We start from the raw sequence: 24,299 nt of genomic DNA on the forward strand, positions 1-24,299 counted from the left end.
CAAATGGCAATGAAACTTGGACGAAAAAGCTACTAAAGTATGTATTAATTAGGAGATCCAGAAGAAAAAAAAGGAAAAGAGAAAGAGAACGAAACAAGAATAACAGATAAAATAATTTGTGATAGGGAAATATAGTGATGATACAAATTCATCTCTGATGGAGAATTTCAGATTTTTGAGGAAAATTTGGGCTTACAGTTGGTTGTCCTCAAATACATTCTATGATATTTTGACTGGATGCTCACCAGTCATCATCAGATGAGTCTTCACAAACTGATAAGGAAATCATCAATTTCACAACATATAGCAGACTGTGAGTAATTCAAATGTGTTTCAAAATCAAGTTACCAGATGAACCATACAATATTCCATTGTCAACTTCACAGAGAAAAAATTGGACAATTTGGCATTGACTGAAGGACTCAGTTTTGCACCTACAATTAGAGCTCCACCTTTGATAAATTTTGGGAATGGGGTTGAAGAAGCCATATGATGCCTTCCTTTGGGTGCTGGAGAGGAAATAAGAAAGGAAACTTATCATGTTCTTTTGAAAGCTCCACATCAGTACAGTAATCTGGCCTCTGCAGAAAGGACAACACTGTCAAATCTCCGAGAGGACAGAAATATAACTGAAAATCCTTAAAGAGTAATGTAACAATTATTGGTGTAATTATGAATTAGACTTTAAAAATGATGCAAGGCTGCCCAAAAATATTCACTGGTTTTCTGAGAATGATAAGGTGTGTGATCTACTAGATAATTCCACATCCATTTATGACCCTACAGGATGTGTGCAGTGGGAAACTTATGCACTCCTATATTCTTCCTCATTACCTCAAGGGATATAAGCAACATTGGTGCTCCACATATGATTTAGCAAATATGTTGCTTCCTTGCTGAGGTCATTGGAGGCAAAGTCACACATCATATAAGAAATGGCTGACCTTGCAAACATGTTGGGGCTTTGCTTCTAAGTAGTTAAGACCATTTAGTCAGCTTTGACATAGTATCTCTTTTAGCAAAGGTCCATTTCACCAAGATTCTTTGCCACTAATTAGTAACAAGTTTCAAGTGGACATCACTATTTTGTTTTGGCACACCCGTTCCTTAATCTATTTTATGATCAGCCATGCCTATACTGAAAAGATTGACAGCATTGTCATGGGTACCCCTCTGTCTCCCCTAGCAGCTATACTTTTGTGAAGGACTTCAATGAGAGAGCACATGAGTCAGTGATCTTTAAATTAACTGTATTTTTAAGGTGTGTGGATGATACTTTCACAGTGCAGCCTGAGGGGAGATAAGTTAGTGGAGATTTTACATCACCTCAACTCTATTCATAAGAATATCTGGTTCATTATGGAATTAGTAACAGATGATTGTCTGCCTTTCCTGCATAGTTTTGTTAGATGGAAGAATGTTGACTCTCTGGATAATTCAGTTTACCATAAGCCCACACAACCATCTCATATTTCCAATCACTGAATTATCATCACCTGTTGTAAACCACAAGTGTACTGAAAACACTTGTATGCAGAGATCACACAGTCTCAGCTTGCCTAAAGAGCCTGCCAAACTAAAGAAAGTGTCAGAAAAGATGGATATTCTATCATGCAAACAAATGAAGGGTGCTGTTAATTAAAGCCAAGAACCTGGAAATGGGCAAAGAGGAGAGTACAATGGCAAAATCTCTAGCAGTTCTTCCCTTTGCTGATAATATTTCATTTAAAATAGCAAGAATCCTCCATAACTTTCAGGTGAAAGCAGCTTTCCACCCACCATCTAAGATAATTGACCCACTGGGATCAGTGAAGGACAATTTGTTCATGTGGAAGGCTGTAATTTACTAAGTACCTTGCTGGTGAGGTACGGCTTATGTAGACCAGACCACAGGCACCACCGAAGAACATTTCATTGCACATATGTGATGCACTTGTGTTTAGCAACCAAACAAATCTGAACATATCATAAGAGAGAGATGTTTTGTGCTTCCTTCAAGGTGACACTGAATGGGTGGGCAAAATTCTCTGCTGAGCAGGCATCAAGCCAATTTTCCAGAGCAGCAACAGAATGACAGATGTTCTTTGCACAAAAGATGCATGGTGTCAAAGGTTATAAAATGTGGATTAATGTCTGTAAGTTAGATGGGGTGACCCATCAGCACATGGATATCTGAACACAAAAGATATATTTGCTTAAGACAACACACCAAGTCAGCAGTGGCAGAACACCAGGATGAATGTGGTAAACAGATTGATTTTGGTGAAGCTCGCATACTGGCAAAACAGCCTCTTACTTTCAGGAAGGATATTAGAGAGACAGTAGAAACTTTCCACCAATGAAAAGAAATAATAAAAACTCCAATAAAGAACTTCTAACATCCCGCCCCCTCATTCTTAATAGCATATCAGAATTAGATAACAGCCACATCTGCAGGTATATAAGAAACAAAGGTTTCTCATTCAGCAGAAACAAAAACACTCTAAAGAGGGTCACTTGCAACAGTGGCTGGAGTGTTGGTAGTTTTACATACTGACAATGTGGTCACAGACCTAGAAAAACTTTATGGACTGTGACAATGGCTATGGGACCTACAATTATAAATAACCAACTTAATGCTGATGTCCCATATAAAATCGAACAATGGGAAGAACATCTATGTACAAGCCAGAAAAGCTTTGTTATGGGAAAGAATCCACCACAGTCATGTAAATCTCAATACAAACAACAGGAAACTTTGTCAACTGTATAGCTTCCTTACTGGAAATCTGGACATGGATGACTGAGAGAAGGTTGACATGTTAACCTGTCAACAGGCCACAAGGTTGAGTGATAGTACTGCCATCCATCAGATGAGGAAATTTGACAAACTGCAGCAGAAAACCACCATGGAAGGACTGATGCTGGAAACTTGATGGATGGTGGTTAACCTTTCCAGCCACACCTTAAGCAATGCAGCCACACAAATTCTGGCTAAAGGGATGAATTTTGCAGTCATACCAAAAGGAGTTCCGAAAGAAGACATCATCAAATCTGTTGAGGCTTTGATTTGCCACAAGCTGAGGTGCAGAAGATTAGACAAGAAACAGTATGGGCCCTAACTCATGCAAAGCCTCCAAAACAAAATATCAACTAGGAGGAACATCATGCTGTTGCAGAACTGAAGAACAGCTCTCATTTAGTAATAACATGAGCAGACAAGGGAAATGCAAGTGTTGTGTTGAACATGGAAGATTGTAATGAATGAATGGAGGATCTTCTGATTGAACCCATCTATAAGAAGCTTAAGATAGATCTGACAGCCAAGATAATCAAATCAATGCAAGCACTGCTACAGCAAACTACAATGAATTTGACGCAGTCAGAATGTTCATCCCACAAGTTCCACAGGCACCAAGGGTATATGGCGTACCAAAGATCCATAAAGAGGCCTTTCCTTTATGACAATTGTGAGTACAATTAATCTACCTATGTACAGTCTAGCAAAGGAACTGGCTGTAAAGCTCCAACATTAGGTGAGCCAAACAAATTCATATGTTAAGGACTCCACCCATTTTGCAGAACTTTTAAAAGAAAAGTGTATCTTGGCCACAGACCTGATGGTTAGCTTGAAGTCTTTATTTATGAATGTACCATGAACATCTTAGAGGAGCAAGTGGCACCCCATATCTGCAAGCTAGTGTGCCACTGTTTAACAAGCACCTATTTCAGGTGGAAATGGGAATTCTATGAACAGACAGATGGTGTAGCTGGGGGCTCCCCTTTCTCACCTATTGCAGCAGACATCTTCATGGAAGCATCTGAAGAAACAGTGCTCCAGTCCACACCACTACACCCAGAATGTTGGCTCCAATATCTTGATGCTACCTTTGTTATCTGGTCACATGGAGAGGAAGAGCTATGAAATTTCCACCAACACTTCAACCACCGGCACAGCAGAATCCAATTCATTAGGGAGATATAAAAGAATGGAGTGCTGTCTTTCCTTGACATGGAAGTTTACAGAAAGCCTGATGGTAAACTAGGTCACAGAGCATATAGGAAGCCAGTACTGACAGGTACCTTCAAGCCTCGTCTCATCATCATCCTACACAGAAGAAATCTGCCCTGCATATTTTAACCATAACGGCTCACAGGATCAGCAACAAGGAATATCTAAAGGGTGAACTACAAAACCTCAAGTCAATTTTTGGTGCTGATGATTATGGAATGAAAGTAATAGATAAAACTATGGTGATAAGGAATGAAGGCGTTAACAGAAGGTAGCATAAAACATCACTCTATTACTATATGCTCAAGGTGTCACTGCATGGGTAGGCAAAATTCTCCACTGAGCAGCCATCAAGCCAATTTTCTTAAGCAGCAACAGAATAAAAGCTGTTCTTCACACAATGAAAGGTGCAGTTGACAAACTACAGGCTGTGGGAGTTTACAAAATCAGGTGTGAATGTGAATTAGTGTATGCAGGTGAGACAAGGGGGCCCATCAGCATCAGACATCTTAACATGAAAGATATATCTAAGACAACACACCAAGTCAGTGGTGGTAGAACACCAGGAAGAGTGCAGTAAGCAGATTGATTTTGGTGAAGCTTGCGTACTGGCAAAACAGCCTCTTACTTTCAGGAGGAAGATCAGAGAGGCAATAGAAACAACCAAGTGACCCACCAATATGAATAGAGAATTTGGGTACTGACATCTGACATCTTGGCTGTCAGCAATAGCAGTGTTATGGGACAACAGCTCACGTGAAGCAATAAATGTAGGCATGCAGAAGACCACAGCAGCCACAGGTACATGGAGTACTCATGCACCTCAGCTGGCACTAGAAAGCAGGAAAACAGCACCAAGTCACAACTGTCACCTGGATTTCCATTTACTGGTTTCCTTCAATCACAAGCAGTAATGCAAGCACCAATAATAATGTCAGTTTTCCACCAGTGAAAAGAAATAATAAAAAACACCAATAAACAACTTCTAACATACCTCCCCTTCATCCTTAACAGCCTATTAGAATCAGATAACAGCCTTGTCTGCAGGTATACAAGAAAGAGAGTTTTTTCATTCAGTAGCAAACAAAAACATCCTGAAGAATGTCACTTCTATGAACAGAGAGATGGTGTAGCTGGGGGCTCCCCTTTCTCACCTATTGCAGCAGACATCTTCATGGAAGCCTCTGAAGAAACAGTACTCCAGTCCACACCACTACACCCAGAATGTTGGCTCCAATATCTTGATGCTACCTTTGTTATCTTTAAACATCAATAGTTTTACATATTGACAATGTAGTCACAAACCCAGAAAATTTTTGTTGAAGTCTGCTATTGCCAATTATTTCATCTCTATTGGACATTCAATGTATAATTATTCAAGAATAGTTTTGGATACACCAAAATCCGTTTTGTGACTCCATTCTTAAAGAACCCTCAGAAATATGCACAGAGCAAAATCTGATGAACTGTGACAGTGGCTACCAGCTGGATAATGCATGGGATCTTACTATCTCCGTGGTTTTCTCAGATCAAAGACAACATAGTGTGCTGATGGCCACAGTGAGTGTCATCACTGAGGCCAGCTGAGTTCTGCAGTTCCACCAGTGAGGGTGCTGCCTGGGTAGTATGGTCCATCAGTCAACTTAATTTTGAGGCAATGGTGGGTTACTCACAGTGCAATATATATTGTGGAATTGAGGTCACCTTTTTCTGCCTTTGATGGCTCACCTGAGGATGAATGGCAGGTGCCCAGTCAAAAAGTCATGGAGTGTAGTTGACGATGACCAGCAGCAAGCACAAGAGTTCCTTGAATACTCATTTTGTTGGAAAAATTTTAAAATCACGATATAAGGGCTTTTCCTTCATTTGTGCTAAACGAACCATTGGCTTTGAGATTTATTTTGTGACAAACTTTTTGTTGTTTAAACATAATGCTGAATAAGGTTTTGGAATAGGACTTGAGTATTGCTTTGATTGCTTTATGATTGATAATGCTTTGACTGAGATATAATGTGACCAAAATGAATTATCACTCTGCAATGGATTATGCACTGATCTGAAACTTCCTGGCAGATGAAAATTGTGTGCTGAACTGGGACCTGAATCTGGGACCATTGCCCTTCACGGACAAGTGTTCTACCAGCTGAACAATCCAAACACTGGTTCATTTCCACCTCCACCAGTATCTCTTCTCCCAATTTCCAAAATCCATAGAACTTGTGTTTATTTTATGGTTATGTCTCATTTGAAGTTGCTGAAATATTGAGGTTTATCTGGTCACAAACACTCAGGGGGCCATCTGATCATTGTATGTTATGTGCTTGGTGAGCACAGTGCTTCAAGCTAATAGCTCTACTTTCTGTGTTTCATTTTCCAAAAGATGCATGTTTATAATAAATGTCCTGTCCGTATGTTCTCTTGTCTGTGTTGTGTGCTTGTCTTCTTGACATATGTATTTACATTTGACATTGTTTGATAAACTGGTGATATGTTGATATTCTGACATACCCTGCCATCAACAGGTAAACAAAATACTAAAAAGTGACACTTACTACATGCAGTTAGTGTAGTACATAATTTTACAAGAGAGGGGTGTGTAGAAATTCAAACCACTTATCTCATTGATTCTGATTCATTGAGATGTTCTTTGATGCTTGAATGGGAATAGGTCCAGTTTTTCAGCTAGACTATGAAACACACCCTTTCATCTCATGTCAACTTGTATTGTCATATGATCAAATACAGTGTCGAAATTTCACAATAGCCAATACATATCTGCCTCAAAATGTGCTATAAAACTGCCACAGAACCCACTATAAACCTCTGACACAAACTTACCTAGCACTTGCCTTTATATAAATGAATAACAAAATCAACATTTAGCACATCATTGTCATAATTACGTTTATAGAATTCTAATGAACAGTTAAATGTCCATATAATTTTATGTGTGCCAAAGAAGTCTATAGTGACAAAGAAGACATTTTAAATAATTTATGTCAATGTACATTGATTCCTCCTACAAAAAAAAAATCATGGAATTTTACATCAAGGCAATGACATAAGAAATATTCAAATTATAAATATTATCTTTGTGAACCAAACCCACATCCTAATATACTGCACACACAGACCTGCCAATTCAGTATCAGTTTGAAATAAACCCAGAGCCATTAGTCATGAAATCTCAAAATTATCACATTGTTCATTGATATTTTCCTTGCAACTAAATATGCAAAATGACTCTGGCTCAAAAACCTTTTAGTAGAATTGTACTTTCCATTTCCGATGTTCTTCCATTGTGTTATGTGACAATGTCATAAGGTTCTAAAAATGTGAACACAGAAAGCATTCACAGGTCTTACCTGCCTAAGATCAAACTAATGTCTATAGATCTCATAAAAATTATGATCTTTTGATTGAGTATTGTAGTTAGCAGGTAAGTAATAGAAAGTGGTAGTTTTAGTATATTTGGTGATAATAAACACTTTTTCCTACAGTTCTGAATTTTATTTTGGAAGAAATTCTGTTTTGTTTTCTCCTCTCTTCCACACTGCATGAAACTAATATGAGCTGCCTTTCCTGCTCATCCTCCTCATCTTCCTCCTCCCCCCTTCCAACAGTCAACCCATCCTTCCCGTCTCCAGAACAGATTTTACATGCACCTCCAACACACAGATCACTATATCATTCTGCAGTGAGCTTATTTAACAAAATATAGTTCACTGTACACTTGACCTGCAAAAGATCACAGATAGCACTTTGAAATTGTTGTCATTACTCACAGAAAGAAGACCTTCATAATGTATGTGAATCACATCAGTGCCAGGTGTATGATAAAATGGACCTTTGTTCTTAACTTTAATTAATAGTATTCTTATGTTGCCATCAGCATCTCCTAATATGAGAATAGATTCTTGATTGACATCTTCATAGAAATGATAACACATTTTCATAATAATTGATGGCCAACGAGTTACCTGAAACCAAAATATTAAAATTATAAGGCAGAAAGAAGGATATTTAATCTTCTGTGTTAATACTACAAATGCATAAAGTTAATGTAAAACATTTCCTCACTGCTCGCACATTATGTTAAACTGACCAAGAACAAAGTACAGTACTTTATGTTATGTGTAACAGTAATGACATTATCCTATTGGTATATTTGATAACTCTGCCAATACCTTTGTTTGGATCATGAAATTTGACTTAGCAAACTGAAATGTTATGGCACTAATATCATACCTCTTGCATGAATGGCGTCTTTCTCAATAACAGAAAGCTGATGGTCTATGTCACCAGAGTAAAGTAGCCTTGGAATGGGTGACCATAATATGCAGGAAGGGGTGAGAGGTGAAAGGGGGGGGGGAGGCAAATTGTGTGTGTGTGTGGTTTGAGGTTTTCAGGCGCTAAACAGCATGGTCATCAGCGCCCAAACGCATAGAAACAGGAACACATGCGGTGAAGGGACGAAGACGGACAGTGAACAAGGAGAACGGCTAAAAGACACAGACCTGACGCAGTTCCAAATCCTCCCATACAGAGGCAAAACAAGAGGAGAAGAAACGTACTAAAAAAGGAAAGGAAACACAAGGAAAAGAGAACAGAAACCGAAGTGAAACAAGTAGGAAATTGTGACTAGCGGACCTCTTACCTAAAACCTGGGTGAGCCAGTCACCCAGTAGCACATCAAAATCCTCTCCCTAAAATCCGAGGCAACAAATTGGACAGGACACAAAACCGTAAGACCTTAACCACAGTCATTGCATCGTCTTGCAAAATGATTGATTCATGTATCAGCACAGATCTGGGAGTGCACCACTCATGCATGGCTTGGTGTGCTCTTTCCTCACATGATATTCTACAAGTGATGGATGGAGGGCAACAAGTGGATTCAATGTTTCTGGATCTCTGTACGGCATTTGACACAATGCTCCACTGCACTCTGTTAATGAAGGTACGAGCAAACAGAATATGTTCCAAGATGTGTGAGGGGCTTAAAGATTTCTTAAGTAATATAACCTAGTATAAGAAACTGCTTGTCAGCTCCTGTCTCGAGTTCTTTGGCTGATATTCATCTGACGATTTTTCTGGCATTTTGCCAGCACGAGTCATTGACATTGTCAAAGCTTCACCCTCCACTGTTGGTGGTGAACTGGAGCTGTGCTTTTGGCCACAAACTAGATGTACATGGCATGGCAATATTGAAGGGCTTGTCTGTGGTCCTTTCCGGTGCAGTCCTCCTCTTGCTATCAGCAACGGCCATTCACTGGAGGACGGGAAGCCAGGATCCATTTACACTGAGGCTTTCTTCATTATTGTTGAAGCTGTTCTCATGTTTATGCATCTCTATAGGTTCACTGAACAAGTGGGTATGATAGCTCTTCACAACTTCCATGTCGGCGAATTTTAGTATGTGGTCAATCTCACAGAGTTTGTGCTCTGCCATGGCCAATTTCTCCACTTGCCACAACCTGCATTGTTGCTTGTGTTCTGTGATCCTGGTGTTGATTGGTCATCCAGTCATTCAAACAAAAACTTTTCCTCATGTGCATGGTATGCAGTATATTCCTGACACTGCAAGTGGGTCCCTTTTCTCCTTCACTAACCTGAGACACTCTTTGACCTTCCCTGTTGGTCTGCAAATAGTCTTTACATCAAATTTGCACAATATACATCTGATTATGTACGCCACTTTGGGAATCTATGGTAGAAAGGCTGTAACTGGCATTTACTGATGTATCACTTTGCCAAGTGTTTGACTCTGTTATACTTCTAATACAGCTTATGGAGTACTCAATGCTCCTCAGAACAGTTTCCAGGTTTGCATTTCATGTCTGAGGTGCTGTGGCTCACATATTCATCTTGCTCACACTATGAGCATGTTAATCATGCATCTTTTCTGATTTGACAGTTTGGGCAGGTATCAGTCCTTCTGTGTTGGTTTTCAATACACGCTGTCTCGCAGGCTTTCACCATCCCTTGTGGCCAGCACATATAGAAATGGCAGTTTTTTTTGTCCTTTTCTACTTCCATGGTAAATTTTATGTTGGAATGGAGGCTTTCCAAGTGTCTTAAGAAGTCACCGAGCTGTTCCTCAGCAAGGCTCTACACAACAGAGGTACCATCAATGTATCTGTACCACACCTTCAGCTTACAAGATGCCAAGCTGAGTGACTGCACTTCAAAATATTCCATGAAGAAGTTGTCCACCACTGGACTAAGAGGACTGCCCATGGTGATACCTTCCAACTGTTTGTAGAAACAGTTGTTCCATGTGAAATAGCTCATGGTGAGACATGCATGAAAGAGATTGGTGATGCCTTGCAGAAAATGGAACCAATGTGCCCCACAGTCACTTAGTGACACTTTCATAAACAAAGAAACAATATCAAAGATGACCTGGGTGTCATTTGGTGGAAGTTTTAGTTTCTTCTGCTTCGCAGTGAACTACCCTGAGTCCTTTATGTATGTGTCAAGCTTCCCCGTGTGCTGCTGGAGCAGAGAGGCCATATGTTTTAGCAGTTTATATGTTGGTGAGCCAATAGCACTAACAACTGGTCTTAGTGGAATATTGTTCTTGCGGATCTTCGGTAATTTGTACAGCCGAGATGGTAGGGCTTCTGTGTCATGCAGGTTCTTCTGAATGTCTGCTGGCAGAGAAGACACCTCATTTAATTAACCTGATTCATATTCTATGTGATACGATGCACCTGACCTGCACTTAGTTTTTGGTATGTTGTTGGGTCTAATAGGTACCGGATCTTCTGCTCATAATCTTTGTTCTTCATTACGATGGTCATAGTCCCCTTATCGGCAGGCAGTACCAATATACTCTTGTGGGCATTAAGCTTCTTGATAGCTTGTACCTCTTCTTTCTTCAGGTTGCAAGCCAGTGGTATTGCTCAATGCAATAGCTTGTATGTTTCGGTGCATACTTCCTCCGCCAGATGGCTGCTTCGGTTTTAGCAATGATGTTCTCAAGAAGTATAATTCTAAGGATGATAGAAAAATTCCCTTCTTTTTGAAGGACAGACTCTTCCTCTTCATTTAATTGGTGTTCAGTGAGATTGACCTCTGTGTGTGACATGTCAGGAATCGCCTTGCCAGTCTGCTTCCGGCATCTTACAAACTTTTCATTCTGTTGCTCAGTTCACCACTCAAGTACATTCTGTATGCTCCTGTGAGTGATGCTGTCAATCTTGTCTCAGTCATCTCGATGCATTCCAATACTTAGTTGACAGAAAATGTCCACCAGTTCCTCATCCATTCTTGCCAAGTATCTCTGTGTTGTATGCACATGAGGAAAAGTTTACATTGGAATGACTGGACAATCTTTCAACACCATGATCACAGAACATAAGCCACACTGCAGGTTGGGGCAGGTGGAGAAATCAGCTGTGGCAGAGCACACACTGTGTGAGATTGACCACATACCAAAATTGGCTGACGTAGAAGTTCTGGCTGTAGAGAAGAGCTATCACAGTGACTTGTTCAGAGAAGCTATAGAAATACACAAACATTAGAACAGCATCAAGAAGAAAGAAGAAAACCTGAGGGTAGATGGATCCTGACTTCCCATGCTGCAGTGAACGACCATTGCAGGTAGTAAGAGGAGAACTGCACCAGAAATAAGAGCAGAGAAGCCCATGGATGTTGACACGCCCGGTACATATAGCCTGCAGCCACAAGCTCAGCCCCCATTCTCCTCCAGCAGTGGAGGGTGAAGCTTTGACAATGCCAGCCACTCATGCTGGTTAAATGGCAGAAAAATTATCAGGTGAACATTGACCAATGAACCCAAGTCAGAATTCAACAGTCAGTTTGTCAACAAGTGGCCAGGAATGCCTTAGCAATTTTATAGAACCCAGTATCTTGTATTCCAAGGAGAGAGTTCATTTAAGACAAGGGTATCATCCGGAGTGCCCAAGGGAAGTATGAGAGGACTGTTATTATTTCCTATGTAGATAAATGATGTGATAAGAAGATACCAGATGACACAGATAAAATTTGTAGTGTGAGTGATGAGTGGCAGCCAGCTCTAAATGTGGAAAACTATATGTTAATGTGGATAACTGGGAAAAACAAACCCATACAGTATTAGTAGTGTCCTGCTTAACATAATCATAGCATTTAAATATCCAGGTGCAACACTGAAAAGCAATATGAAATGGAATGAGCACATCAGTCTGATAGTAGGGAAGGCTAATGCTCAACTTTGTTTTATTGGGAGAATTTTGGGAAAGTGTAGCTCAAAAAAGGAAATGGTGTTTAGAATGCTACTGTGACACATTTTTGAATACTGTTCAAGCATTTGGGATCACCACCAAGAAAGATTAAAGGAAGACATCAAAGCAATTCAGAGGTGAGCTGTTAGATTTGTTACTGGTAGGTTTCATCCCCATTTAAGTATTAGGGAGAAGCTTTGTGAATTCAGATGGGAATCTCTGGAGGGAACATGATGCCCTTTTTCCAAGAAACTATTCTGGAAATTTTGAGAAGCAGCATTCGAAGCCAGCTGCAGGACAATTCTACTGCCGGCAACATAAATTTTGCATAAGGGCCATGAAGATAAGATATGAGAAATTAGGGCACATAAGAAGTTTTTTAGACAGTCATTTTCCCTCACTGCATTATAACTGTAGATGTACTGTGCCCAATCATGTTCATAACCTGCATACACATTCTTCCCATGACTTTAATGTGCAATTCAAAACTGTAATGTTTTCTGATGGTACAATCACACTAGTCAAGTTTCCAAATGCAGCTTTGGCAGACACAGCTCAGGTGATAGGTGATCAGGCCTAGACATTTTCCACAGCTAACAGTATAAGTCTTAACTTCACAAAGACTCACATTATGCAGTTCAAACAAGCAAGAGTGACCTTTTAGCACTGTGAAGTAGGCATCAATGGTCATATACTGTATGAAAAACCCTGCATATAATGAGTAATGAGCTAAAATGGAGTCATCATGTAGATAAATTGGTCAAAAAGCATAGTTGAGCATGTTTTGTCCTTAGATGCATTTCTTGTCATATTGACCTAAAGAAAGTGTTTGGGGTTATTCTGCATATTCTCTGTTGCCTTGTGGCGTTACCTTCTGACATAATGCATCTGAACTACATAAAATGTCTGTTCAGCAGAAGTGAAAAGTGCAGAACCTTTCTAACGATCTTGGAACTCTTACACTCACTTCCTGATATATTTACTCCTTAAGGTTTTTGTTGCTGATGCTGATAATCAGTTTCAAATGAATTATCATTTACAAAGTCTTGATGGAAGACACGAAAATAGTTTACAAGTAGACAATGCCTCCTTTTCTTAGATTCAGAATGGAGTTATATATTAGGAAGATATTCAGCAACCTTCATTTAAAACAAATCAGGAAATTAGGAACTTCTAACAATTCAAATGAATATTAAAAATGTACCTCATTAGTTAGTCTTTTTACGTATTACCTGAACATTTAGTCTCAAGGTTTGAAAAGTTCCATTAGCTACAAGACAAGTACCAACGTTCAATGTAAAGCTACATATGTAGTAGTATTTTACAGTAAACAAGACTCAATATTCAGAGATATAAATAACTATTATCTTTGAAAAGCACCATTGTAATTCAGTAAGTATTAAGTTACCAATAGCAGATAAGCAGTACCGGTAGCTATTTAGTGCTGTTGCGGAAGCAGCAGCTGTTTTCAAATGGCATCATTTTTTTTCTAATTTACTTAATAAAAACTGTTGACATCCCACCATGGGCTTTCCATTTGTTAATTTACTTACTACATTTAGCTGGCATTAGTAATGAACAGCATTAAGCAGCATAGTGGTAGTGTACTGTTAATGTATCACTTGCTTATGTCTTGTTAATGCATAACTCACATCATCCCACATTCCAATATGTTCTCCTTCTTAATTTGATCTACAGAATATGATGAAAGTATGAATCAATATGAAGAAAAACCTGTATTTACAAGGTCAAGGCCTTCATTTCAGAAAGATGTTGGTTATCAATTTGATATTGAATTTCATACCTGGCTGATTAAGGATGCTGCATAGAAATAAGAACTGGCTCAGAACAGCTTGATGGAGGGGAACACATTTTATTTTGAAAAGACATATGTGATCTGTCTAGTGACTGGTGAGATAGCATATGTCACACAAAATTATGTGAATCATGACAGCAGTTTTACTTTTAATGTAGTTTGTCAACTCATCTGAAATTGGAATAACATGCTGATTTTAATGGAGTAGCAGTGGAAAGTGAGTGCAAGCTGCTAGATGTATAAGCACAAGGCCAGGCACCAGTCAAATTCATTCTTTCAGTGTGTTCTGTAGATACCATTCAAGAGGAGAAACATTCCTTTGGACATGAAATCCTTGAGCAGCTTTGTGACCATGTTTGGTTCAAATACTTTACCCTTGTCTTACTCATCAAAATACTTTTATTTTTACATCTGATGCATTTTGCTACACAGCATCTTCAGAACTGTGGTATGAGAAGTGATATAACAAAACAAATTTTATATAGTAACAAGTTGTAGTGTAAGTCCTGTTGATGCATTATGTGGCTTAATAGAAAAATTGCATCTAGTCAATGCAGAACATCAGTGGCCAAACAAGCTCCCACCACATGCTGTGTTACAAAGTAAACGTATTAAGCCATTAGGTGGTATTAGAGGCAAATGTCATGCACTTAATTATGATCTTTCTTGAACTATTTCAATCATGGAAAATTTATTAATCTTCCTTAAATATTACATTAAAAATGAGAATCGTATTATTATTTTTATTTATGTGAGTGCTATTGTGCATCATGACCCATGCAACATGAATCAACACTGGCTACAACATTTCAAAATACACTCTTTAAAAAACAATTAGAACTGAAAGTATTACAAATGAGGACGAGAAAGGAAACTTTATTATGACACTAGGAGAAAGAGAGACAGATCCTTTTTTTCATCACTTCATAAAGGAGAGAATCATTTCTAACAGTTACACTAACTATCTTAAGATAAAAGTAATTGAAGAGAATTATTAGTGTTAATGGTAACACACTGATGTGACAGAAGTCATAGGACAGCAATATGCACATATAAAGATGGTGGTAGTATTGCATTCATGGATATGCACACACACAGCCAGTGGCAGTATCATGTATGTAAGGTATAAAAGGACAATGCATTGATGCAGCTGTTATTTGTATTCAGGTGACTGTGAAAAGGTTACTGATGTGTTCATGGCAGCACAATGAGAATTAACAGACTCTGAATGCAGAGTGGTAGTTGGAGCTAGATGCATGGGACATTCCATTTTGGACACCATTAGGGTATTCAATTTTCTGAGATTCACAGTGTCAAGAGAGTGCTGGAATACACAGTATCACAGAGATACTGAAGGAACTGAACTGGCAGACTCTTGAAGACAGATATAAACTATCCCAAGAAAGTCTATTGACAAAGTTTCAAGAACCAGATTTAAATGGTTACTCTATGGATATATTACAACCCCCTACAAATTTCTCACAGAGGGATTGTGAGGGTAAGATTAGAATAATTACTGTAAGCACAGAGGCACTCAAACAATCATTCTTCTCACACTCCATACATGAATGGAACAGGAAGAACTCCCAAATAACTGGTACAATGGGATATACCTTCTGCCATACAACTCTTGGTGGTTTGCAGAGAGTATAACACAGATGTAGATGTAGGTGTAGAGTACCAAATTTCAACTATTACCTCTCACCACAGACAATACAGTGGTCAATGTCCATCACTTAATGACTGGGAACAGCAGTGTTTGTGTAAAAATTGTATATCCTAACAGACAAGCAACATTGCATGAAATAACCACAGGAATCAACATGGAATGTATGACAAACATATCTGTTAGGACAGTGTGGTGAAATGTTGCATTAATGAGCTATGGCAGAAGACAACCAATGTAAGTCCCTTTTTTAATAGCATGACATGACCTGCATCACCTGTCCTGGACTCATGACCATGTAAATTGCACCCTAGACATGGGAAACTGTGGTCTAGACTCATGACCATACCAGTTGCACGCTATATATGAAAAACTGTGGTCTGATCAGATGAATCCTGACTTCAATTAGTAAGAGCTGATGGTAGTGTTCAACTGTGGCACAGACCCCATGAAGCCTTGGACCCATGTTGTCAACAATGCACTGTGCAAGCTGGTGGTGGCTCCATAAAGGTGTGGACTGTGATAACATAGAATGGGCTGAGTCTACTGGTCCAAGGTAACCAGTCATTGACTGGAAATGGTTATGTTTGGCTACTTGGAGACCACTTGCAGCCATTCATGGGTTTCATGTTCTCATACAATGATAGAATTTTTATGGATGACAATGCACCCTATCAACAGGCCACAATTATTAATGACTGATTTGAAAAACATTCTGGATAATTCAAGTGAATGATCTAGTCACCCAGATCACCCAACATGAATCTCATTAAACACTTATTGCACGTAATCGAGAGGTCAGTTCATGCACAAAATCCTGCACTGGCAAAACTTTCGCAGGTACCAATGGCTATAGAGGCAGCATCACTCAGTGCCTCTGCAGAGAACTTCCAATCAATTGTTGAGTCCTTGCCATATCAAGATTCTGCACTACACAAGGCAAGAGGAGGCCCAATTTAGTATTAGGAGTTAATCCATGACTTTTGCCACCTTAGTGTAATGTGCACTGTGACTATGGCCGTAGTTTCTGTCTGAAAACTGTGGGAACATCTGGGTATAGAAGCTGTACACCTGAAGAAATCATGAATAAGCTACCCAAGGAGATGAACAGAAAATATGCTAAACGAAGTAATGAAGTAGCCACTGTATATCTACATACTAACAGTTTACAATGCATGCCATTACAAAACACCCAAAGTGTATTACAGACATCTCATACTGAAAATTGCAGGGGTTGTTCAATAAAGAATGATCATAATTTCTTTATGTTCATAATTTCTCACACTAAAATATAATCTTTTCTTATTCTGTTAGCTTAATGTGCAACAAACATGCTGTAGTAGATTCATTGTTGGGACTCCTGGTTCCTGCCTGTGAAAGGCTGGCAAGGTCAGACATGTTCAGTATGCCCTACTGCTACAATGGTGGTAACATATGAGGAACAATATGCAGCTCAGAAATTCTGCTTTCGTCTCAACAAACCTTCAGCTGAGGCCTATACAATGTTACAAGAGCCCTATGGAGACTCTTTTTGCAGAAGAAACTGCGAAAAGGTGGGAATTTAAGAAGATGGGACCTGGATAAACTGACCAAACCAGAGGATGTACAGAGTTTCAGGGAGAGCATAAGGGAGCAATTGACAGGAATGGGGGAAAGAAATACAGTAGAAGAAGAATGGGTAGCTCTGAGGGATGAAGTAGTGAAGGCAGCAGAGGATCAAGTAGGTAAAAAGACGAGGGCTAGTAGAAATCCTTGGGTAACAGAAGAAATATTGAATTTAATTGATGAAAGGAGAAAATATAAAAATGCAGTAAATGGAAAATGGAAATGAGCGTTTGGCGTCATTGGCCGGGAGGCCCCTCGCGGGGCAGGTCCGGCCGCCATATCGCAGGTCTTATTACATTCGGCGCCACATTGGGCGACCTGCACGCCGGATGGGGATGAAATGATGATGAACACAACACAACACCCAGTCCCTGAGCGGAGAAAATCTCCGACCCAGCCGGGAATCGAACCCGGGCCCAGAGGACGGCAATCCGTCACACTGACCACTCAGCTACTGGGGCGGACAATGCAGTAAATGAAGCAGGCAAAAAGGAATACAAACGTCTCAAAAATTAGATCGACAGGAAGTGACAGGCTAAGCAGGCATGGCTAGAGGACAAATGTAAGGATGTAGAGGCTTATCTCACTAGGGGTAAGATAGATACTGCCTACAGGAAAATTAAAGAGACCTTTGGAGAAAAGAGAGCCACTTGTATGAATATAAAGAGCTCAGATGGAAACCCAGTTCTAAGCAAAGAATGGAAAGCAGAAAGGTGGAAGGAGTATATAGAGGGTCTATACAAGGGCGATGTACTCGAGGGCAATATTATGGAAATGGAAGAGGATGTAGATGAAGATGAAATGGGAGGTACCATACTGCGTGAAGAGTTTGACAGAGCACTGAAAGACCTGAGTCGAAACAAGGCCCCGGGAATAGACAAAATTCCATTAGAACTACTGATGGCCTTGGGAAAGCCAGTCCCGACAAAACTCTACCATCTGGTGAGTAAGATGTATGAGACAGGTGAAATACCCTCAGACTTCAAGAAGAATATAATAACTCCATTGCCAAAGAAAGCAGGTGTTGACAGATGTGAAAATTACCGAACTATCAGTTTAATAAACACAGCTGCAAAATATCAACGTGAATTATTTACAGACGAATGGAAAAACTGGTAGAAGCCGACCTCGGGGAAGATCAGTTTGGATTCCATAGAAATGTTGGAACACGTGAGGCAATACTGACCCTACGACTGATCTTAGAAGAAAGACTAAGGAAAGGCAAACCTACATTTCTAGCATTTGTAGACTTAGAGAAAGCTTTTGACAATGTTGACTGGAATACCCTCTTTCAAATCCTAAAGGTGGCAAGGGTAACATACAGGGAGCGAAAGGCTATTTATAGTTTGTACAGAAACCAGATGGCAGTTATAAGTGTCGAGGGGCACGAAAGGGAGGCAGTGGTTGGGAAGGGAGTGAGACAGGGTTGTAGCCTCTCCCTGATGTTATTCAATCTGTATATTGAGCAAGCAGTAAAGGAAACAAAGAAAAAATTGGAGTAGGTTTTAAAATCCAGGGAGAAGAAGTAAAAACTTTGAGGTTTGCCGATGACATTGTAATTCTGTCAGAGACATCAAAGGACTTGGAAGAGCAGTTGAACGGAATGGACAGTGTCATGAAAGGAGGGTATAAGATGAACATCAACAAAAGCAAAACAAGGATAATGGAATGTAGTTGAATTAAGTCAGGTGATGCTGAGGGAATTAGATTAGGAAATGAGACACTTAAAGTAGCAAAAGAGTTTTGTTATTTAGGGAGCAAAATAACTGATGATGGTCGAAGTAGAGAGGATATCAAATGTAGACTGGCAATGACAAGGAAAGCGTTTCTGAAGAAGAGAAATTTGTTAACGTCGAGTATAGATTTAAGTGTCAGGAAGTCATTTCTGAAAGTATTTGTATGGAGTGTAGCCATGTATGGAAGTGAAACATGGACAATAAATAGTTTAGACAAGAAGAGAATAGAAGCTTTCAAAATGTGGTGCTACAGAAGAATGTTGAAGATTAGGTGGGTAGATCACGTAACTAATAAGGAGGTACTGAATAGGATTGGGGAGAAGAGAAGTTTGTGGCACAACTTGACTAGAAGAAGGGATCGGTTGGTAGGACATGTCCTGAGGCATCAAGGGATCACAAATTTAACATTGGAGGGCAGCGTGGAGGGTAAAAATCGTAGAGGGAGACCAAGAGATGAATACACTAAGCAGATTCAGAAGGATGTAGGTTGCTGTAGGTACTGGGAGATGAAGGAGCTTGCACAGGATAGAGTAGCATGGAGAGCTGCATCAAACCAGTCTCAGGACTGAAGGCCACAACATCAACAATGGAGAGTCTATACTTCCATATAGCACAGCTTGAAGGTGGTTTAAAATGTTTGAAGAGGAGAGACAATCGATTTCAAAGGAAGGTGGACCTGATTCTCCAGTTACTGCTCTTATGGAAGATAACATCAATGCTGCTGCTGTCAGCGTGAGAGAGGATCGACGAATTACCTTAAGATCACTTTCTGAAATATTAAACATTTCATTGGATGCCACTCACTCATTGGTGACCAAAAAATTACATGACACCTGTTTGCGTGCAGTGTGTTCCAAGACTATTGATTCAAGTACATTCAACAAAAGGACATTCATGTGCAGGTCTGCATGCAATTAAACTTGATGTTAGAGGAAGTTTCTTCCAAATGTAATCACTGCTGATGAAACTTGGCTACAACTTGTTGATCCTGAGAACAAACAGCAAAGCTCAGTGTGGAAATCTCCTTCATCACCAACCCCCAAAAAAGCAAAAGTGATTGCTTCTGCTGGGAAAGTTATGGTCACCTCATTCTTTGATATTCATGGAATGGTTTATCAGCATGCTGTACCTGCACACACATCAGTAACTGGACAATACTACATGGATGTCCTGAAAATATTGCAAGTCCATATCAGGTGCAAAAGATCACATTTCTGTGAAGCAGGCTGGATGCGCGGCCGCATATTGCTAATTTTGTTGCTGAATATCTTGCAAAAATCAACATGAAGTGCTCCCTCATCCTCCCTATAGTCAGGATTTAGCCTCATGTGACTTTTTTCTATTCCCTAACGTGAGAAAACGCCTCCATGGGAGGCATTATCGATCATCAGAGGCAGTGGTGAAGACTGTGGAGGCGATTTTGAAGGACCTCTCAAAAAGTTTGAGAAGAACCATCAAAATTATGAGGATGAGTAAAGGTATGTTGTCAAAAAAAAAAACAAAAAAAAAAAATTTATGACCATTCTTTATTGGGCATCCCTCGTACAGACAGAACCTGAACGTCATATAAGACAGAGACATGCACAGAGGTCCAGCTTGTGTGCAGACTGCGACAACACTGGACTGCAACAGGTTTGGACAAAACAAGCCTGTAACATCACCATACAGGCCAAGAAATCCTGCATGCATGCACTGGTGTGCTGCAGGCTCAGCAGAGGTATGCATAGAGACCGAGGCCATGGCTGCACTCAGCAACATTGTGACATCCCTACGCAGGCAAGGCAAAGCTGGTTGGAAGCACTGCGGCTTACAGGCTGGTGGTATCACTGACTACCATTGCAGGCTATGGTCTATAAATTGTGAGAAAAGCAGTTCTTAATAGAGTAGTGTAGATTTCCATATTTTTCTTATCACAGAAAATGAGCAAGGAAACTAAACATGGTTTGCAAAGGAAGGAGAGTGTATCAAAATAAGGTAAAGTAAAAGAAAATTTAATCATTAGTGAATATAGAACCACGCATCCTTAAAAAAATCTTAAAAGTTCCATTTGGATGCTATTTAAGCCTATATTTGATAATGATGGGAAAAACATTAATTTTGTTTGATGTTTGCTCTGCAGTGAAATTTACTCTCATGCTACAAGATCAAGTGGCACTTCACACATATCTCACCATCCATGTATGTCTAACAAGTGTCTTGTGTGGACAAAAAATGCCTTCTTAAACCTGCCCAGCAGATAATTGTTGATAAATAGTGGCTATGTGTGTGCAAGACCTAAGTTCATATGGAACCGTAGAAGGTAAAGGTATTTTGGACCTGGTTCAGGCATTAGTCAATGCTGGAGAACTTATGATGAAGTATCTTCAAAGACTATTATACCTCATCCCACAACAATGTTGTGGCACATGGCAGAAAGTGCTAAAAGCCCAGAGGTGTAATTATGCCTCAGGTAATTGATTATATCACAAGTGGCGAATGCTCAGAGCTACAAGTATGTGGAAATGTAGTGTAAGAAGAAATATGTCTAACATGTACTATCACCTGTTTTGAGACTGGACTCTGAAATTTCAAGACCCTGTTTCCAGAAGAACCAATAATGAGTGATAACTTTAAAAGGGAATTGTTGAGACCATCAATGCTATTGCTGCACTGGGTGTTTATTCATAATTCAGTTTTTCCTGCTATATGCTAAATATAACACTATGAACTGCTTTTAATGCAGCATATATATGCGTCAATTGTGAACATGTTCATGGTCTTTTGACTGCAGTGAAACCAGTTGTCAAGTACACAAAGAAAAGGGGTCTTTTCCATGTTCCTAATAGATCACTGGAACAGCACAATGACACTTACTGGAATATGTAGCTGACATTGTTACAATTGGTAGAAAGCCAAAATTCAGCTTTTTGCAAAAAGCTCTCTGAGAAGGGAGAAATAGCTTGAATTGAAGAAATTTATATTTCACTGATGAGTGAACTAATTTCTCTTCTGATGATATGCATGCTATTCTGTTTCTGTAATTCTTCTACATTGGTGTTTAATTTATAGCATGCCTTATAAAACACAAATAGTTTTGAAGCCCTTCAAAGAGACGTTCAAGGAATTGGAAGTGGAGAAGTCACATGCACTGCACCTTCTATTGCCATGGAAGATGTCACTCCTACAGCATTTGAGTCAGGCACCTGAAGACAGAGAAGCCTTTGAAATATGATTGCCATGTAAATGACTTATACTACACTTAGAAGAAAAGTAAATTGCCCAAAGATGTGAGGTGGCAATTTTTATCTTACAGCATTTCATTATCTGAAAATAAGAGGCGCAAAGTCATGGCAGAGGTAAGATGTAGAATTTGTTTATTGCTATATTAATAAATCCTTGTGGTCAGTTCCAAAGTGAAAAGACCCAGGTCAGCCACAGTATCGAGTGAAGACCTCAAAGGCTCAGATTTAATGTTCTCTTGCTTTATTAGATCACCCAACTGAACCTGGTGGTGCCCTTCAATGAAACAGTTCAAATACCTTCAACAATAGAACATTTGGTTTTATTTCCATAAACTTTCATATTCAGAGTAGAGTTCACTTGCAAAACAATGTATTAAAATGTATTTGTATCTTTCCAAACAGACAGATGTATTATGGTGAGAGAGGAATATATGAGCCACAAAGAAGCAATTCTTTCATCAAATTCCACAAGTTTGGTTTGTGGGCAGATGTCAAGGATAGTCTTACTCCAACAGAGAAGACATATTGGTGAGATATTTACACTACCGGTCATTAAAATTGCTACACCACAAAGATGTCATGCTACAGATGCAAAATTTAATGACAGGAAGAAGATGCTGTGATATGCAAATGATTAGATTCTCAGAGCATTCACACAACGTTGGTGCCAGTGGCGACACCTACAATGTGCTGACATGAGGAAAGTTTCCAACCAATTTCTCATACACAAACAGCAACTGACCGATGTTGCCTGGTGAAACATTGTTGTGATGCCTCATGTAAGGAGGAGAAATGTGTACCATCACGTTTCCAACTTTGATAAAGGTCGGATTGTAGCCTATTGCAGTTGTAGTTTGTCGTATCACAACACTGCTACTCACGTTCTTCGAGACCCAATGACTGTTAGCAGAATATGGAATCCGTGGGTTGAAGAGGGTAATACAGAACGCCGTGCTGGATCCCAACAGTCTCATATCACTAGCAGTTGAGATGACAGGCATCTTATCCGCATGGCTGTAATGGATCGTGCAGTCACGTCTTGATCCCTGAGTCAACAGATGGGGATGTTTCCAAGACAACAACCATCTGCATGAACAGATCAACGATGTTTGCAGCAGCATGGACTATCAGCTCGGAGGCCATGGCTGTGGTTACCCTTGACACTGCATCACAGACAGGAGCGCCTGCGATGGTGTACTCAATGATGAACCTGGGTGCACAAATGGCAAAACGTCATTTTTTCGGATGAATCCAGGTTCTGTTTACAGCATCATGATGGTCGCATCTGTGTTTGGGACATCGCGGTGAACACACATTGGAAGCGTGTTTTCATCATCACCATACTGGCATATCATCCGCCGTGATTGTATGGGGTGCCATTGGTTACACATCTCGGTCACCTCTTGTTCGCATTGATGGCACTTTGAACAGTGGATGTTACAATTCAGATGTGTTACAAGCCGTGGCTCTACCCTTCTTTCGATTGCTGCAAAACCCTACATTTCAGCAGGATAATGCATGACTGCATGTTGCAGGTCCTGTACGGGCCTTTCTGGATACAGAAAATGTTTGACTGCTGCCCTGGCCAGCCCATATTCTAGATCTCTCAGTAATTGAAACCGTCTTGCTACAACACGCCAGTCACTACTCTTGAGGAACTGTGGCATCATGTTGAAGCTGCATGGGCAGCTGTACCTGTACACACCATCCAAGCTCTGTTTGACTCAATGCCCAGGCGTATCACAGCCGTTATTATGGCCAGAGGTGGTTGTTCTGGGTACTGATTTCTCAGGATCTATGCACCCAAATTGTGTGAAAATGTAATCACATGTCAGTTCTAGCATAATATATTTGTCCAATGAATACCCATTTATCATCTGCATTTCTTCTTGGTGTAGCAATTTTAATGGCCAATAGTGTAAATCAAAACTGCAAAATGGAAGAAAATCTAGCTTCTTACTGGAAAATAAACAGGCAAAGTTTTCCAACTCCTGTGCATACAAGCAACTACAGAGGTGGACAAAAATACAGAA

At 39.8% G+C, this 24,299-nt stretch overlaps 1 protein-coding gene across 1 annotated transcript in view; it reads right to left on the reverse strand.

The window, feature by feature from the left end:
* The window catches only part of LOC124620111 (WD repeat-containing protein on Y chromosome), a 480,275-nt gene that overhangs the window by 392,615 nt on the left and 63,361 nt on the right, over positions 1 to 24,299 (reverse strand). The window contains exon 5 of the mRNA XM_047146781.1: positions 7,773 to 7,971. Within this exon, the coding sequence (XP_047002737.1) occupies positions 7,773 to 7,971 (199 nt within the window). The remainder of the gene's footprint in view (positions 1 to 7,772; positions 7,972 to 24,299) is intronic.

Source organism: Schistocerca americana, chromosome 6 (genome assembly GCF_021461395.2).
Source record: "Schistocerca americana isolate TAMUIC-IGC-003095 chromosome 6, iqSchAmer2.1, whole genome shotgun sequence".
NCBI classification, from domain to species: domain Eukaryota; kingdom Metazoa; phylum Arthropoda; class Insecta; order Orthoptera; family Acrididae; genus Schistocerca; species Schistocerca americana.